General features: G+C 42.5%; 1 protein-coding gene across 4 annotated transcripts in view; it reads left to right on the plus strand.

The window, feature by feature from the left end:
- rapgef4a (Rap guanine nucleotide exchange factor 4a) overlaps positions 1–18,412 on the plus strand; it is a 420,421-nt gene extending 402,009 nt beyond the window's left edge. For all 4 annotated transcript variants that reach the window (XM_068035423.1, XM_068035424.1, XM_068035427.1 and 1 more), the window contains 5 exons: positions 5,176–5,226; positions 9,093–9,180; positions 9,444–9,508; positions 15,092–15,146; positions 16,907–18,412. In XM_068035423.1, the coding sequence (XP_067891524.1) occupies positions 5,176–5,226; positions 9,093–9,180; positions 9,444–9,508; positions 15,092–15,146; positions 16,907–17,034 (387 nt within the window). In that variant the 3' untranslated portion in view covers positions 17,035–18,412. The remainder of the gene's footprint in view (positions 1–5,175; positions 5,227–9,092; positions 9,181–9,443; positions 9,509–15,091; positions 15,147–16,906) is intronic.
- The last annotated feature ends 977 nt before the right edge of the window (positions 18,413–19,389 follow it).

Raw genomic sequence — 19,389 nt, forward strand, 5'->3', positions numbered from 1 at the left:
GTGGTCCTAGTAACAACCCCTGTGGAACCCCACTGCACACTTTCTCCAGTCTGAAAAGCAACCATTCCCCACTACCCTTTGTTTTCTGTCACTCAGCCAACTTCATATCCATATCCATGCTGTCACTGTCCCTTTTATTCAGTGGGCTTCAACTTTGCTGACAAGCCTATAATGTAGCACTTTATCAAAAGCCTTTTGGAAGTCCATGTAGATCACAGAAACCACATTACCCTCATCAACCATGTTACCTCTTCAAAAAACTCAATCAAGTTGGTTAAACAAGATTTGCTTCTAACAAAAATAAAAGCAAAATACTGCAGATGCTGGAAATCTGAAATAAAAACAAAAAGTGCTGGAAATACTCAGCAGGCCTGGCAGCATCTGTGGAGAGAGAAGCAGAGTTAACGTTTTAGGTCAGTGACCCTTCATCAGAACGGGGTTCCTGAATGGGGGACCTGAAACGTTAACTCTGCTTCTCTCTCCACAGATGCCGCCAGACCTGCTGAATATTTCCAGCACTTTTTGTTTTTATTGCTTTTAACACATCCTTGCTGTCTTTCCTTAATTAATCCACATTTGTCCAAGTGACAATTTTGTCCTGTATCATCGTTTCTAAAAGCTTTCTCACCACCTAGGTTAAACTGACTGGCCTGTAGTTGCTGGGTTTATCCTTACCCTCTTTTTTGAACAAGGGTATAACATCTGCAATTCTCCAGTCCTCTGGCAGCACCCCCATATCTAAGAAGGACTGGAAGATTATGGTCAGTGCCTTTGCAATTTCCCTTACCTCCCTCAGCATCTTTGGATGCATCTCAGTTGATCCTGGTGACTTACAACTTTAAGTATAGACAGTCCTTCTAATACCTCCCTTTTATCAATCTTTAATCCATCCAGTATCTCAACTAGCTCCTCTTTCACTATGGCACTGGCAGTATCTTCCTTGGTAAAGACAGATGTGAAGTACTCATTTAGTACCTCAGCCACGCCCTCTGCCTCCATGCATAGATCCTCTTTTAGGTCCCTAATCAGCCCCACCCCTCCTCTTACAACCTTTTTACTTTTAATATGCCTGTAGAAAATTTGGATTCCCTTTTGTGCTAGCTGCCAGTCTCTTCTCAAACTCTCTCTTATATAATTTCCTTTTACACTTCCCTCTGAACTTTCTATATTCAGCCTGGTTCTCACTTGTATTATCAACCTTGTACCCGAACCATCTCCTCTTTTAAGGCCTCCATGCTCTGTTACAGTTTTGCCTGCCAATCTTTCATTCCACATTACCCAGGACAGGTCCATTCTCAACCCACTGAAATTGGCCCTCCTCCAATGAAGTATTTTTATACTATATTTCTCCTTGCCTTTTCCATAGCTAATCTAAACCTTAGAATACTATGATCACTGTGCACTGTGTGTTAGTGGGAGAGAACTCACTACAGAAAATGTGAAGGATTCAATCAATTCAGTCCAGTCGCAGAGGGTCATGTGACAAATAGTAAAAGCTTTCTTTCTGTGGAGATGAGTCAGTAAATGTATCAAAATGGCAATATTGCTTGTGAATGTTTTGGTCAAATCCATCTAATGATGCATATTTTGTTCAATTGGTGCATTCAACTGTATCTTTTCAACTGAAATCATTAAAACACATGGAAAAGATTTAAATGCATCCATAACAGGAATTAATGTACATGTATAGCTGGCATGAGCAATCATGGCAAATTAAATACCATATGACATGACTATGAAATTGATGGATATATTATTTATATCCCAACATCCATGCACAGCTAACTAGCAGACACTTCAATTGTTGGTTCCTGCCACAGATAGTATTCAGATTGAAGTACACAAGCTGTTGCAAATGAGGTACTTTGCATTCATATTCAATTGAATAGGCATGACAGTCTTCCCATGCAAATACATTCTGTTTGCAAAAGTCATCAAGAATAGAGTGTCACCTTCATTGTGTCTTTAATGCACCCTTCTCTGTGTTGTACGGTTTCTATCCTCCCTGCTCCTGATTTCCTTTTCAGACTCCATAATACTTCGTTAATAGTAGAAAATGGGAACTGAAGCAAGAGGATTAAGACTGATTTGGCACTCTTTCACAATTGCAAACATGAATTTGAAAGAATTGATGCTCAACATGTCAATCACAGCAGTAATTGAACTAATACAGAGAAAATGTAATGCTGAACTATATAGCAGAACTGGAGAGTACAAATCAGAGGAAGTCATTCTCAAACTGTATAATGCTGTGGTCCGACCATAGGTTCGAAGGAGCATCTTAAAGGAGGAGAAAGTGGTAGAGCCTCTTTAAAAGGAGGCAACTGAATTATAGTTTTGAGAAAGATTGTTGGAAAAAGTGAATTTGGGATATCACAGGCTAAACTGTGACAGTAGGGAAACGGGGGCATCAGCTCAGAGCAGTAAAATTTAGAACTGATGGCAGGACACTCTTCACACAGTGATCAACACATGGAATGGATTTTTGGGTAGGGTAAATTAATTCATTCAAACAGTTGAATTCTGAGGGGTGGGAAATTCTATGATCATTCTGGAGCAATGAGCTATGATGGGCTGACTGACAGATTGACACCGAGCCAAAGAAGTCAACATTAGGATGGATGACCAAATGCATGGTCAAAGAGGTAGATTTTAGGCAGCATCTTAAAGGAGAAGAGGTGGAGAGGCAACAAGGTTTGGGGAGAGAATTCCAGAGCTTAGGGCTGAGATGAGCCCAGCACCTCAAATTTAAAATTCCCATCCATGTGTTCAAGTTCCGAAGAAGGGTCGCTGACCCGAAACGTTAACTCTGCTTCTCTTTCCACAGATGCTGCCAGACCTGCTGAGTGATTCCAGCATTTCTTGTTTTTGTTCAAATTCCTTGATGGCTTTGCCCCTCTGTAACCTCCTCCAGTCCTACAACCTGCCAAAAACTCTGCATTCCTCCAACTCCAGCCACCTGTGCACCCCCTACCCCAAAGCCTTTACTTCACCATTGTCAGACATGCATTCAGCTGTCTTATACCCCAAATTCTCAAATTCGCTCCTAAACCTCTCTGCACACTACTTTTGCCTCATCCTTTAAGGCCCTCATTAAAACTTATCTCTGACCAAGTTTTCAGTCACTCCTAATTTTTCTTCCTTTAGCTCAGTGCCAATTTGTTTTTTAATGTGCTTCTGCGAAGTGGCTTGAAACTATTTCCTATGTTATTGTCACTATATAAATGCAAGTTGTTATTGTTACGGAGTCTAATATTTTCTACTCATTCTCAATGATCACCATTCCTTAATTGTCACTGGGTCAAAGTCCTGGAATTCCCCATTGAGCACCATTAACAAGAGGATAAAGCTGATCACTTCAGTCTCAGAGCAACTAGGGGTGGGCAATGGAAATGTAACATTCTCAGCATCATCAAGCTCCCAATAGAAAATAATAACATTCAGTCAGCAGGCATAAATCTACGCTGGTTGCCATAGTAATTTGAAGTATTAATTAGCTACCCAATCAGAGACATGACTAAGGGTGGCTCTAATTTATAGCCTTCAGTCAGCTCAGCAGATCAAACTCTTGATCTCTCTGTGTGTCTCTCTCTCTTGATTTCCCCCCCCCCCCCCCCACCCCCTCGCTTTTCAAATCCTGATATTTCATGATGGAATCTATAACCCTCATCAACATCTGTCACCAACTGTTTGATCTTCAGTGTCCGTAGCTCTTCATGTTTTAGGATTTCTTTATCGGATCATCTGACAATGCCATATGGGTCAACCACGAATTCAAGATTATCTTCAGTTGAGAACAATTTGTCACAATGGTTCACTTTTTTTTTTCCTGAAGGTAGACTGAAGATTAGAGAAAAATGCAACTAGCCGACAAATGGATTTGACTCTAATACCTATTAGATGGACACTGTAGATACCAGCTGTATATTTAACCATTTCTTTGCCACCTTTATTTAAGAAGATGCATTTTGGAGTACCATTTTGTTCCTGTTGCAACTTCAAAGGATGCTAAGGCTATTTTCCAGGGAGCAGATTTGAACCATTTTCTACAGTGCATTTGGAGGTGGCACATCAAGACTTTTGAGCCATAAATATTCCCACATGAAGGTTACTTCATTTTTTTAAAAATTCTTTCATAGGATGTGGGCATCGCTGGCAATGCCAGCATTTATTGCCCATCCCTAATTGCCCTTGACAACTGAGTGGTTTGCTAGGCTATTTCAAAGGGAAATTAAGAGTCAACCACATTGCTGTGGGTCTGGAGTCATGTGTAGGATGGACCAGGTAAGGACGGCAGATTTCCATCACTAAAGGACATTGGTGAACCAGATGGGTTTTTACAACAATCGATGATAGTTTCATGGTACCGTGACTGAGACTAGCTTTCAATTTCAGATATTTTATTAATTAGCCTGGGTCTCTGGATTACTAGTCCAGTGACATTACCACAAGGCCACCATCTCCCCAGGCCACTCTAGGTTTAGCATCAGAGGGTTAATGAAGTATCACATTTGTTTATTTTTTTTGTATCAGAGGAGCGAGTATGAGTTAAAAGTGAACAAAAATAGTGCAAACTCCAGAATTGTCACTGTTACTGCTTATCTGCTACTTTTAATGAACCTACTCTGTAGCTTAAACCATTGTCCAATAGAGGGTTTAATTTATTACTTTCTGAAGTCTAGGAGGTCATGAAACGGCTGATGACATATTCGGTAAGCAATACCCGTGACAAGAGTTTGTATTAAATCCCTGAGATAGATAGGTTAAGATACTCTCCAAGCTGTAGAGAGTGGAGACTCACTAATGGTGCTGAATTTGAGGAAAATATCCAACAATGAAACATGCTCCTTAAGGTGTATGGTAAAGAGAGAAGCCCCATGCGCAATGACAGCTCGATGGCATGAGGGATTTGTTATCACCACAGGAAAGGAATTGGAGTTAGGAAATCTGTGTAGTCAAGACAAATTAAGAATATACTTCAATTGCAATAATTAAATGCATCATAACTATTAGTGGATTGAGATAAATGACTTCACTTGTGAAGCAGGCATTTGGGAATTATCCAATTACATTGTGTAGATTTTACTAAATTATGCTGCTGCCCATGGCACATCCTTGATGTTTTCACATCTGCATTTTTAATAAAAATGTAAATTCTCCTCCCTATCTTTACAGAAACTTCCAAGTAAATTCAAGAAAATCTATTCAGAATTTGAAAGCTTGATGGTGTGTATGCTTTAACTTCTACAGGAATTTTAAAAGTATTGATAAAATTATCTAACGATCATTAAATTCAGGTATTGTTGATTTCCATGGAAAATGTCTGGATTATTTTGGGTTGTGGATTGCTCAACAAATTATTCCCTCTGTTTTACAATACCAGCACCACCCCTCACTGCAACCCCCACCGACCCCCCCCCCCCCCCCAACAACAAATTTTCACCGTTTTTTCATCTGCAAATCTGATCCCAAGCTGCAAGTGTATCATATTTAGACATCATCATGCATGTTGCATCAGCTGTACACATTAGGAGGAGTTTTAACCGAAAACAAAACCTGAGGGTTTTGGATTTTGGATCGGGTGGGAGGAGCGGGGTCTGTAAAAGTGTTAAAAGTTGGAATACTGACCCCCAACTCGCCTCTTTCTGGTTTTAACAGAGGCAGACTAACATGCTGCAAGGAGGTGGATTGGCACTTTATATATTGTGAGGCTGTGAGCCTCATTTGTATTCACCGTTTGACATTTAACTGGCTGGCTGGGTTTCCCAGCCTCAGGAAATCTGCAAGCTAAACAGAGCCTTAGAGTCATAGGCTAGAAATTTACCAGCCCTTTGGCAACGGGCTTGGAGGTGGGAAGGCTGGCAAAATTGCATGAGAAAGCATTGGGGCGTGCCCGGTCTTCCTGCTGCCGTGCCACTTTGCCAGTGGAAAGAAAGCAGGCAGATGTGCCGCCCACCAGGAACCCAATGGAGCCACTTAAGTGGCCAAATAAAGGCCTCTTCTTGCCTCTGCAGTCATTTTGCCAGCTGTCTGGTGCCATGTGAGGAGACCATCCATTTCAACCTGGCAGCCTCTCAGCGGGCTCTGGGAAAGGCCCTCCTTCTTGGGCACTCCATGGTCCATGGAAGGACCCCCAAGGCAATGGCCACCCCTGTAGCAATGGCACCAACTACCACCCTCTCCCCCTCCCCGACCATGGGGCCTGCCTGCCTGGCCTGGGCACCCCCAGAAGGCACACGGCCATCAATTCACCCTCATCCTGCAGGTGCAGCTCTTGCAATGGCCAATGCTAGCGGTGGCACTGTTGCGCAACCAGCCCTTTGGGCTGGGAGCTCTTGGGAGCGGGCTGCTGCCCTTAATATGGATGGCAGCCACAGCAGTGGCCATTTAATTAGCCACCATTGAGAATATGCTTCCTGTGTCCCACCACTGGCAGAAGTGGGCCCACTTTCAGCCCCAGTGGCAGGAGTTCAGCCTCTGTCACAGAATTCAGCCCATAGTCATTATGGCACAGAAGGAGGCCATTTAGCCCATCGGGTTCATGTCAGCTCCCTGTAGAGCAATCCAATTAGTCCCATTCACCCACTCTATCCCTGTAGCCCTGCAAATTTATTTCCCTCAAGTGCCCATCCAATTTCCTTTTGAAATCATTATCTCTGCTTCCATCACCCTCGGAGGCAGCGTGTTCCAGGTCATTACCACTTGCTGTGTAAAGCAAGTTCTTCTTCACATCCCCCCTGCATCTTTTGCCCAAAAGCTTCAATCTGTATCCCTTGTCCTTGTAGCATCAGCTAATGGAAACAACTTTTCTCTGTCTACTTTATCTAAACCTGTCATACTTTTGTACACCTCTATCAAATCTCCCCTCAATCTCTTTTTTGCTCCAAGGAAAACAACCCTAGCTTCACCAACCTAACCTTGCAGCTAAAATCCCCCTTCCCTGTCTTTGGCCTTAGCTGTCAAGACATCAAATTCATTATAATTATTAACTCTTTATCGAATTTCTCCTATTTCCCTTTTCTTAGAATCTTACAGCACGGAAGCAGGCCATTCAACCCATCGTCCCTCTGCCAGCTCTTTGAAAGAGTTATCCAATTAGTCTCCTTCCCCTGTTCATTTATAGCCTTGCAATTTTTTCCTTTTCAACTGTTTATCCAGTTCCCTTTTGAAAGTTTTCATTGAATCTGCTTCCACCACCCTTTCAGGCAGTGCATTCCAGATCACAACTCGCGCGTAAAAGATGAAGGGAGGTATTAAAGTCTTTTTCAGGAGTACCAGCCCACAGATGCAAGTTGTCTGGTGCTTTGCCTGAGTGATTGATCTCTGTGTTTGAGTGTTGGCAGCTTATCCACTGTCGGGACATCACAACAGAAGTTGATCATGTCCTCACGTGGCCTGCGCATCAGGTGGCATTGGGCAAAGATTGAGGACAGCTACCCTCCCTCCACTCCCTGACAAAGGGAGTTGAACGCAAGAACGCCTGCTTTCAAGGCCGAGAAGCACTTTGTGATTGGTGAATTGCTTTTCAAAGCATGGTCACTGTTATTGTGTGGCAAATGTTTCTGCCAGTTTGCACACAGGCAAGATCCCGTGGACAGCAACATGAGATTAAGTCAATCTTTCACTGAGGTTAACCTACCAAGTGCAAATAGAAATAAGAACATCTCCCCACATAAACTGTGCATCAAGGATAGGATCCAGCTGTGGCTCAGTGGGTAGCAAACTTGCCTGTGATCCAGGCTGACTCTCCAGTACCAATACTGAGGGAGTGCTGCACTGTTGGAGGTCTCCATGTGGCCTCTTGAGGGACTGCTGGATCAGGAGCCAACCACCACCAACACCCCACGCTGTCCCCCCAAACCCCGCCACCTGACCCTGGGATCAGACTCCGTGACCGCACAAATTCTCCACCCCCAAATCCAGACAGGACACAGACCTACCTGGTCCTGTGGCTTCCTCCAGACTGCTCCCTCTCCAACTGGAAGCCAGCCTGTCAGTCCCCCCCCCCCCCATTGTGTATGATGTATGCACTTACAACATCCAATGTGTATAATCATGTCACTCATGATATGTAACTTTGAAATCTGTCTTCTGGTGACTTCAGAGTTGAGAGTTATCCACATAGGTATCAGTGTATGTTTTTTATGGGCTACTGGAGTGTGTTATTATTGTGTTATTTTATCAGTATATGTAATTTTTTGGGTTGTGTTGTTTTATCAAGTAATAGTGTGTTATAGTGAAGTTCCAAAATGGAACCCGATATTTCCTGATTCACTCCCAGTTTCGGGATCCAATTTTTCCCTCGTTTGTCCCCTGGTTTTTGATGCTAAAAATGGAACCTGAAAACAGCCTAAAAACCCAGGTTTTTAAACCAGTAATAAAGAAAGAAGTGAAGAATGTATTTGCATTACACTTTTCGCGTCCTCAGGACACCTCAAAATGCTTCACAATCAATGGATTACTTTTGAGTTGTTCTGTAGGCAAATGCAGTAGCCAGTACTGGTGCAGCAATTTGCCGTAAACAGTAAGGCAAATGACAAGATAACCTGTGTTGGTGGTGTTTTTTGAAGAATGAATGTTGACAATGTTGGAGCTTTCTATTGTTTTCCAAATAGTATTTTGGGCTCGATCACATTCATCTGAACAGGCAGGTGGAGCCTTAGTTGATTGTTTTATCCAAAAGATGGCATGTATCATAATGCAGCATTCAGCACTGCACTTGGCTGGCGGCCTAGATTATATCCTCAAGTCCTGTAGAAGGGCTTGCACCAATCTTAATGACCCTTAAGAGTGCATATAACTTTATACTAATGGTTTTTTAATCTGGCACATTAAAAACTGTACAGCAAAAATAAGTATACGTATTTAATTTGCTCAATAGGTAAAGGTTTATTGAAGGAATAGTATATCATGTGTTTTTTTTTTCCTATCTACTAGAAGTCATTATTTCTAAAATGCTTTGTTTAAAGTTATAGTACTTGCCTTATAATTACGTTAGTAGTTGCATTCCACTTACCACAAAGCTGCTTAGCATATCAGCTGCACTAAGTTAATCATTGAATGAATATTAAATACTAAACAATTTTCTGTAGGATCCTTCCAGGAACCATAGGGTATACAGACTTACTGTAGCTAAACTGGAGCCACCAATCATTCCCTTCATGCCTTTACTTATAAAAGGTAATTCAATCATACTTTCTTCCTTTTGCATTGCAAATGTCATTTATCAAGCTGCTAACCATGGATTGTTTTTATTGCTTTAATAACTTCATCCAAAACAGTTAAATAACAGCAAAGCAATAATTAGAATATTTAGCTAAAGCTGGTTAAGTCATGTTACCTAATTAAATTAATCAGTTCAGGAATGTGTGAAGAATGTAATGCCAGCTTGAGGTCTTTTGCAATTGGAAGAAATTGTTTGCTGATTGCCTCTTTCTTTACAGACATGACATTTACCCACGAAGGCAACAAAACATTCAGTGATCATCTTGTCAATTTTGAAAAAATGGTAAGCTTCAAAATGTGTGGTTTTTAGAGAGAGTACTGAGGAATTTTCACCCTCACTTAAGTTATTGGTCTGTTTTCACCCTCATAAAAAATGTGTTAACATTTTTTCCTGCAGTTTTTACAGTGCTTCAGCTTTAACATTATTTAGAGAATGTATTGGTAATTTGTCCTTTCATTAAATGTAAAATATCAAAACTAATCAGTTTCTAATATTGTAGCTTACATATTAATTGCTCCATTTGTTTTTACCTTCTGTTGTGGCTAACTGTACAAGCACCAATGACAGCTGAAATTAGGTTATGCTGACAGGGTTAGATGGAGAGGGATGGGAGCAGGCCTGTGTAGATGCATATGCCATAAACAGCAACATAGGCCAGTTGGGTCAAACGTCCTGTTTCTGCATTGTACATTCTAGATAATTCTTAATGAAACAAGTTATGGGAGAATTCAGTTTCCAGATTTGATCAAGTTAGATATACAATGCTGATTAGAAACAAATCTATTTTGAATACACTTTGTTATACTTCCTATAAACAATTTTCAGAGAATTATCCATATTTTACAAATGTAGATAAAATTCAGCATTTAGAGTTATTGATTTTCTCTCCTCCCTCACCACTCATCTCTTAAGGTTAGTGACTCATTTTCACTTTGGATCCTAAGACTCCAGCAGTACTATATGATCAGAAGCAAGAGTCCTGCCTAATGTTGCCCTCAGCCCTTTTCCTCCTCCCCTATCCCCACCACCACCCGCCTGCACCCCCCACCCCCCACAAACCCCAGTCCAAAGCCCTGGGAGACTGAAGGAAATTGTAGTGTCTCATGTCTCGTTGATGTAGCAGCAAAGACCTGGGACCAGTTTAGTCTACATGGCTTAAAACTGTCATGGAAGGTTTATTTTAATATTAACTCAATTTATGCATGGAAAAACTGTGTTCGCTTTTATAAATGTGTAATTTTTCAAAATTTCAAAAATTCATTGAACATATAGTTTCCATATAATGCAGCCTGTTTCACTCTATGCTGGAGCTCACTTTATATCATGGTATTTCTGAATTACAGCACATTAATCTCTCACTTCATATCTATTTGACAGTCTAAATTTGGAAAATGTTGAGATAAGATTCAAACAAACTTCAAGCACCATGTCATGAAATTCAGTTGTGCAGTGCCCTTTTTAGGTGCTATGGGTGCCATTTTGCATCCATTGCACACGACACAATTCTGGTGCTGGCTGTGCTGAATGCAATTTTGGTGAGGGCGCTAGTACGGGTGCAGGGAGCGTGTGCCGGAAGTCTGCAGACTAGGCAGGCTGGGACGTCATTCAGCTCGTAGCGCTGATTTGATGCCAGTGGTGTGTGCCATTTTTGATCTCAATGCTCCAGCTAATGCCCTCTTGTAACTTTGCACAACTGAACACCCATTCAGCAGCAGGAAGGGCCTCCCACAACTGTGGCCAGCACTATTTAAAGGGATCATTAACTACTTTAAGGTTAGTTGCAGATTTATGTCTGCTGGCTGTTGCTGAGTTTGTATATATGTTTGGATGTTCATACTACTATTAAGTTGCTGAAGTCTACAGGGAGTTGTATGGCATGTGAAATAGTTGGTCCTGACTTCAAGGGCTCTACTCCAACCACTTACTCCCAGATATGGGTTTGTATCCATCTTGTCCTGAAGCATGACTGCGAGAATGAGCAGAAGCCGCATAGAGGAGGATAAGCTGCTCGAAGAGGGAGGAGGAGGAAAAGGAAGAAAGGCTCTCAGCAGGATGTATTATATGCCCTAAGTCCTCAGAAAGCAATTTTCCTACCTCAATCTCGCAAAGAACAGTGTGAGAGATGTCTCTGCTTCACTAAGGAAGTGCTCACTGAAATCTGCCACCTGTGGCAGCCAGAACTGCAGCCTCAGAGCAGAATGAGGATGGCATTGTCAGTGACTGTGAAGGTGACCATGTCCATGAACTTTTAAGCATCAGGCTTCTTCAAGGCTGGAACAGGTGATATTTGCAACATCGTCCAGTTCACTGCTCACTGTTGCATAAGGGAGGTCACTGAGGTTCTGTCTTACAAGAGAGCTGAAGGCATTTCATTCTCTCTTGCCAGAGAAAAACAGGCAGAGTGAGCATGTGGCTTCACCTGGGTTTCAGGCTTCCCCATGGTGCAGGATGCCAGTGACTGTACACATGTTGGTTTATGGGCACTGCCTGTAAATTCTGAGATATATCGCAACCAGTAGGGGTTCCACTCATTTAACATCAAGCTGTTGTGCAACCATACACAATGTATCATGAAGGTCAATGCTCGCTATTCCATCAGCAGTAATGTTGCCTTCATTCTGTGACAGTCTGCTGTACCATCTGCATTTGAACCACCACAACAAATGAAAGGATGGCTATTAGATGGCAAGCACTATCCGCTGACCATATGACTCATGATGGCAGTATACAACACACACGTGGGCAGCATGTATATAACAAGAGCCATTCTGCCACATGAAGTGTGCTTGAGCAGGCCATTGGAATGCTTAAACAACACTTCTGCCTGGACACTGGAGGACCCCTGCAGTATTTGTCAGAGCATGTGTCAAGATTCATGGTGCTTTGTTGCTTGCTGCACAACCTTGGCCATGTGAGGGCACTACCCTTGCCACCAGGTATACGTGAACAGCTGAGGAGGAAGGGAGGAGGCAATCAACACATCTCCTTTCTGGCCAGGCTGTCTGTGATTGACATATCCGACTGTGGTACCAGTGAAAGCAATCCTAATTCCAAACTGTCTCACACCTTGCCTTCTCTCTGTTACTGACCATCACAGTGCCCTCTTGGCCACAATGCTGAAATAAAAGCCACCACAAAATAAACATTCCAAACAAACTTTATAAATCAAACTATCCAGTGTTCCATACAAAAGTCAACTAATCAACCTTAGTACCTGTCTTCCATGTGTGTTTGCCTGTCCTAATGCTTCTACATAATGCTACCTCAGTAGCTGTGGTATGGCTCATGGAAGGCTGTTGACCTTTAGTGGGAGAGATTGCAGATGGCCTTGCAGAATGATCTCGAGCAACTCTGTCCTAGAAGGCCCTACTTCATACTGCACCACATTGACATGGGTAACAGCAGTCTGGGCTGACTGGCTGGCAGGCACTAGTGGAGTGGCAATGATGGGAGGACAAATACGGAACCGTGAAAAAGAACCACAGGTTTGTGCTCCCTAGTCACTGCACCTTCCACAGGTTGGCACCACAGCTATCCTAGCAATGTTTTGGAGGACAGATTACTGCACTGTTGAGCCCTGCAAGCCTCTTGGCACACTGCTATCCACAGCTGTTATGACAGCAGTCTAAGCTTCCACTACAGCACCATGATTTTTGACAGTGCCCGCAGGCTTTCTGGCAGGTCTGCCAGTGCACTGTACATACCCATCAGCCTTTTGCTGAGGCTGCGCAGTCAGTGCCCTCATCTGTATCCTCTGCAGTAGAACTTGTGTGCGACCTCTTCTTCTGGCAAACTGGCACTTGCACTGCCCTTTCCCCCTGCCCTGGCTGTAGGCCACTTGTGCCTGGTGTCTCAGCACTTTCAGATTTCACCTCCAAGCTATCCCCTAAAGTGCACACAGTGTCAGTGTCTGATCTGGTGGCTATGAGTGTGAGAGCAAGTGATAGTCCTTTTTCATCTATTGCTCTTCCACCACTGCCTGGCCAGGTGGCAGTTCTTGTGTATCTGAAAGGAGAAAGGCAGAAGGGTAGTGTTGTAGTGAGAGGAGGGGGTGGTGGAAAGTAAGAGCTGCATGCTTACATTATCTCCTGCTTGTGAATCCAAAGAGATTGTGGGATGATGGATGAAGGGGAAGTGGGATGTGAGATGGGGGATTCGGTATGAGGATACTGTCATCTTCAATAGTTTCAACCCCTCTCTGGCCATGGTGTCGGTCATGGCCGCTCCAGTGAAGACCTTTCTCTTCTCAGTGGAAGAGGACTTGTAGCTGTACCTTTTTCCTGTCGGTCAGGTGCTACTGCCTCTGGTCACGCACCACCTTGTCCTGCAAGAGAGCGGGAAGTGTGCAATCAGTTTGGGCGATGTGCCTGTCATGGTTGAATAGCTGGCAATGTGTGCAAGTTGAGAGAGATGAGTGAGTGATTTCAGCAGTGCTAAGTGTGTGAGGATGAGGTGAAGCATATGAATGTGAGGTATAAATCATGATTGATAGAGATTGTTGCTAAGTGAGTGAGTGAAGGGGGTGGGGTGATCAATTGAGTCGTGTAAGCTTGTGGGCCAGTTGTAAGGAGATGGAAGATGAATTCCCTGATCTTGACCACTTATGTGAGGTCATTTAAACTTGCGGCACTACATCCACGTCCTCAGGGCTACAGTGCTTGCATTGACTCCAAAGGCTATCTGCTCCCAATACCTTCTCAGAATTTGTCTGAAAGGTCTCCGAGCCCCCTGTGGATAGAGGACATGTCTCCTGTCCACCTCCTGCACCAAGTCCTCTCGTGCTGCATCTGAGACCCTTGGGCTGGAATTTTACGCCCCCCGCCACCCCCCCCCCCCCACCCCCTGCAGGAGCGGGCTGTTCATAAAATTGAGTGGGAGGCAGGGAATGCTGTTCCTGACGCCTTCCTGCCCCGCTGCAAATTTATGAGGGGCAGCGGCAGTGAGAAATGGCCCGCCTGCCCCAGGCCAATCAAGGCCCTAAAGTGGCCAAATAACTGCCACTTAAGGGCCTCCTGCCGCCGTCGCTGGCGGGTGGTCCCCAGGAGGCCACCAAGCAAAACCTGGCGGCTGCCTTGCGGGCTGGGGGAGGTGCCCTCCTGATTGGGCCCCCCACGGCCCAACCGCTCCCGCTATACAACACTTTTTCCCCGCACCCCCTCCCCCCCACACACCCACCAACCAACTCCCCCACCACCCCCCCCCCTTGCCTTGCTGAGGTCCGGCTAGTTGTCCCTGGTGAGGCCCCAGATGCTTACTGTGTTTCCTGGGCTGGCATCCATCTTACTGCTGAAGCTGGGTGCAGTCCCAGCAGTGACCACTGCTCCCAACTTTTTGGCTGGTGGGTGGGCCTCCTGCCCAACGTTAAATTCTGGCCTTGGAGCATGCTCTCTACCTTGTGCCATTAGTCAGTGTTTTTCCTACTCCGGATATCTTCCCCAGTCACTTCCAGCACCTGCTTCAGCCAAATTGTGCTTCCCTTTAAGAGCTGCAGGCTATAAGTAGTGCAGGGTACTTTCAGTGGTGCTAGCCCCACTTGCACCTGGGCCAAACTTGCTGAGGAGTGCAGCCACTCAACAGCGTGTTTAGCTCTGGGCTGCTCACTACTATCATTTAAATTAGCGGGCAGCACAAAGTTTGCATGCTGCCTGCATCGGAAAGAAAGTGCACAAGTTAATTGCACATTGCAATCCCTGTGCCCGTTTCAGCTGCTATTGAATTTTGCCCCCATTTCTAAAAAGTTTGTTTTCATTTGTTCTCGGGGATGAGCATCAATAAACTCACTGACTTAGTAAAATTGACGTTTTAATGAAATGTTTACATTTATCAGTTTGGTTGACTTTAAATTTTTTTAAATTTTTGTTTCAGCATATGATTGGCAACACAATAAGGACAGCCAGACACTGCAGAAGTCAGCCATTCAGTAAGTTAGTAATATTGGACTATGAACTGAATGCCAGATATTCTGCGGTTAATATCCCTGCTCTGATTTATAACTCAATTAAACTTCTGTCTGAAGATTCCCTGAGCAATCTAAAAGTGAATAGATCTAAACTCATCACAATCATATAAATGATGTATAAAAATGTTGCTAAAACTGTTTACATTCAAGCTGGTGGTGCCCAATAAACTTAATCCACAGATGCATCACTGGATCCTGCATTTTAAGAGAACAGGCTACCGTTGCTAAGTTCCTGAAGGACTTTACAAGTTAATTTCACAGTAAAGGAACAGGAACAAATGAACCCAACTGGATCAGCACAAAAGCCTTTGGATCTTTTCTGCTTTGGCCTTGAGATTAACTCAACAATCCAGTCTGTGAATACAAACCATTTTCTTGTTGATGAAGGGCACCTTACAATTTTGCTACCTTTGCATGACTTCTCATATGTAATTCAGCAAATATATGCTTTATCCCTTTCACTATATTGTTAGTGTGGCCTAATGCCTAGTGTGCGCTATACCAAGTTGGGATGCCTGCATTTCTCGACTTTTCTAAGTACCCCAAATAAAATGCATTTTGGCCCAGTTATGAATGTTCGTTTCAGCTTATTTAAATTTTTGCAGTATACTTTTATGTAGTTTGATGTGTTTTTGGAGAATGGGCCTCATGCACCCTTAATCTTTCTGGGATAATTTCCTTTTCTTTACTTAGTTCCTACCATTATCACAATTTAGAACAAAATAGAGAAAAAAAATTCTATAAAATAGAATTTTGAATTTCTGTCCCATTGGCCTTTTTTTTGTAGAGGAATTAAAGAATGGCAACATGCTGCTCCCACTGTTTCATTTCCGAGGTAGTTCTAAAGGCCCTGTCAAAAATGTTAACACACGTGCTGGGGCGATTTTCCGTTTGGCTGCACATCAGGCAGATGATGGGCAGAGCAATCAGACCACTCGCCCAATGGCACTAGTGAGATACCCAAACCATTTTTATGGCCGGGTCAAATTTGAATATTTTCAGCAAGCTGCCCCTACTTAACAAGCGTTGATGGGCAGTCGTGACTGAGCGAGGTTTGGGGAGAAATCCAGCTCTGCTCCATTGTGCCTAGCTGAGAAAAAGCATTTAAAGGAGGGAGGGCCACTAAGCAAGCAGTAGCAGGTAGAAAAAACTAAATAGCATCAGGAACAAATGGCATAGGACCCCAATTTAAATATTTGAATAAGGTTCCCAACTGTTTTGGGTGGGAGCGATGCCCGACCATTTTGAGGTCTTTTGAAAGTTGAGTCAAGTGGCCTCAGGCAGCCAATGAGTAGTTCTTTTTATAAATTTTCTGCCTACAGCTCCATTTTTCAGCGTGAATAAGGTGCTAGGCAGCTGCAAATCTCCATCATTCAAGCAATGGCATTCTGCTATCTTCATCTCCTTCACTGTAGCATGGAAACACTACAGCAGCCATTCAGAAGCAAATATCGTGTTTGTGTGCTGCTAATAATACAAGTATTATTTGGTGCATATTAAAAGAGATCCAAAGTCTTCGCTCCATATCTTTAGGAGCACATGACTATACAGTACTGGAAAAGTTTATTGTTCTCCATCCAGCCAGTGCCAAAGTTTACAATTGTCACATTGTAATCTCTCATACCCTCGATCACTTCCTCCTGCTTCTTGAATTTGTTGACATTACCTAAATCGAACTTTGTTCTGTAATTCTTTCAGCTAACAATATTTACTTTTGTCAGATCTAGATTCATCACTTGCTAACAAGAACCATCAGGATGTCCGTGCGTATGTTCGACAGCTTAATGTAATTGACAATCAGAGGGCTTTATCACAGCTATCTCACAGGTTGGAGCCACGCCGATCCTAATAAGTTTCCACTATTGCATTGCCATAAAAGAAAATATTTATTGTATTTCAGCACAATGGGCATTCTTTGGTTTGTAGAATTAAGAATAATTATCATTGAAACTGGGCAGTATTGTAACTGCCTTCATTCCAGAAGACCATTCTGAATTGGAATCAACTTTAGTCACCTGTTACAGCTATTATAACTGCCTCTTCCAAGATTTGGAATTCATACTGTGTTTCACAAAGACCAAAATATCCTCCACATCTTAAGTATTGGATGAATGAGAGGAGAAAGTAGGGTTTTCTTTTTTCCAGATTCTTATGCGTACAATGCAGAGGAATTTGTGCCGAGAATTGCCCGATGTATTTAAGCACACTGATGAGATGCTCCTTTAATCTGTAAAACACTTTACGTTTGTTTAGATTCAATGAACAGATTTTTTTTTTCAAGATGATGGCACAAAATGTTCGCTCTTTTTTACTGATTGATGCTTCTAAAAGGTATTTCTAAACTTTCTGCATTAAATTTAAACTGGGAAACTAGCACAAATCGCACAAGGTAAAATTGATGAAGTATTCCAGCAATTCATGTAACTTTTTTGTTTTCAATATGCTCAGCAAGCTTTAGGCTTTTCATCTACATGACATTTGTGACTGAGTATAGGCATTTTCTGTTTGCTTAGAAGGTGCTTCATTCAAAAAGTTAGCTGCTCCATGCAGCTCTCAACAGCATGGTGCAGGAGCCTGCTGTTCTTGTCAGTTCCACACGACTTTAATTAAGCACCGCACACCTAACTAACCTTGAGTACCCTACTGACACCAGACTTTTATTCTTTATAGAATCTTTTGTAACTTGTACTTTAAAAAAAAAAATGAATTACAAACAAGCAAAATTGAATTTAGAAGCTGCAAGATATGTGTTCAGAATGCACCAAATTCACTTTCTGAAATTTCAATCACTTCCTCCCCAAACCCCGCCCCAGGAACCATGTCCCTAGACACTAGAAAAATGTTATGAAACAACTTGTTTTGACAGCACCACACTGTTTCAGAAATCTGTGGGAAACCCTGAATGTTGATGATTTGTTTTAGCACTATTAAGCAAGTGTAAATAGTTAAAAAAACACACCTGCTTAATGCATTTGTCAGTGACAGTTCTATAACTGATACTGTGCCAAAAGTATTGCATATTTTATTTATTGTTTCGTTTTAATTTATGTATGTTTACAGGTTGGTCTACAAACTATTACATTAAATTACATTTTTGGTATAGAGTTCAAGTTTTCACTGCCTTGTATTCGTTATCTATAAATAACATCATTAAATGTGCAGTTATTAAATGTCTCTAATATTAGCATGAATAAACAAATGTTGCATTGTACACAGTATGGTGTGTTGCCCCATGTCAAATAAAAATTAAGTTGTTTATATGAAATGCTGCTTATTCTGGTTTTCTTTTGAACTGTTACTAAGCAGTTGGTCTGCCATTCATCAACACTGATTAAAATGTTAGTTCAATTGAATTCCATTATCTACTACACAATAGGACTGATTTACCTGTCCTGAATGCACTTTATTTCATCAGTTCAGAAGAAAATGGGGCAAAGACTTGATATGTAGAGTCAGAAACAGGTGGGAGCTTCATTATGATATGAGAATGACACATTGGCACCATTATGATTTCCAGTGTTTATATTCCAGTGTTTATACAAGGTCTATTTGGTTTCCACAGGACTCCCATATCAAATAGGCTCCTGAATTCCTCGGTCTTGAGTAGTAACCAGAAGTCAGTTTAAAGGACCAACTGATTGATTAATTCTGCAGTTTTGAAACTATTACTATCCCATTTAACTTTTTTCTCTCTCTCTCTCCTGGCAATGGTTAAGTACTAGTTAGCTGTAGCCTAAACCTGCCTCCACTCCCATCCACGCATGCTAAAATACAGAGTAATGGAGATAGTATGAAGTGGCATTGAGCAGATGCTCCTTACAACCACTTTCTTCTACATCACTGCTAGTTCATTAGCCATCAAATGGGGTCAGGTGCTGGGCTGCTCCATCACTTGTCTGCAGATTCATGGCTGTTCGTGGGGTTTCCTTTTCCCCTTTCACCTGTGACGACTTAGTCCCATTCTCTTCTTGAGAAAACATGCTAATGGGTTAAAACACCTTTTGACATTTCTAAAGTTCCCCCTTTTCCCCACCTTACTGTGACATTTCCCTTTAATTTTCCCAGTCACCTTAAATTTCACAAACACAGAATCTCCAACTCCTGCTGAAAAATGTTCTATACACCTACCTGGATTTGTGAATAATTGTGCAAATGGACTGACAGGAAATTTGTGATATTAGGATCTTATCAGGAAATCGTACCA

Source organism: Heterodontus francisci, chromosome 7 (genome assembly GCF_036365525.1).
Source record: "Heterodontus francisci isolate sHetFra1 chromosome 7, sHetFra1.hap1, whole genome shotgun sequence".
NCBI classification, from domain to species: domain Eukaryota; kingdom Metazoa; phylum Chordata; class Chondrichthyes; order Heterodontiformes; family Heterodontidae; genus Heterodontus; species Heterodontus francisci.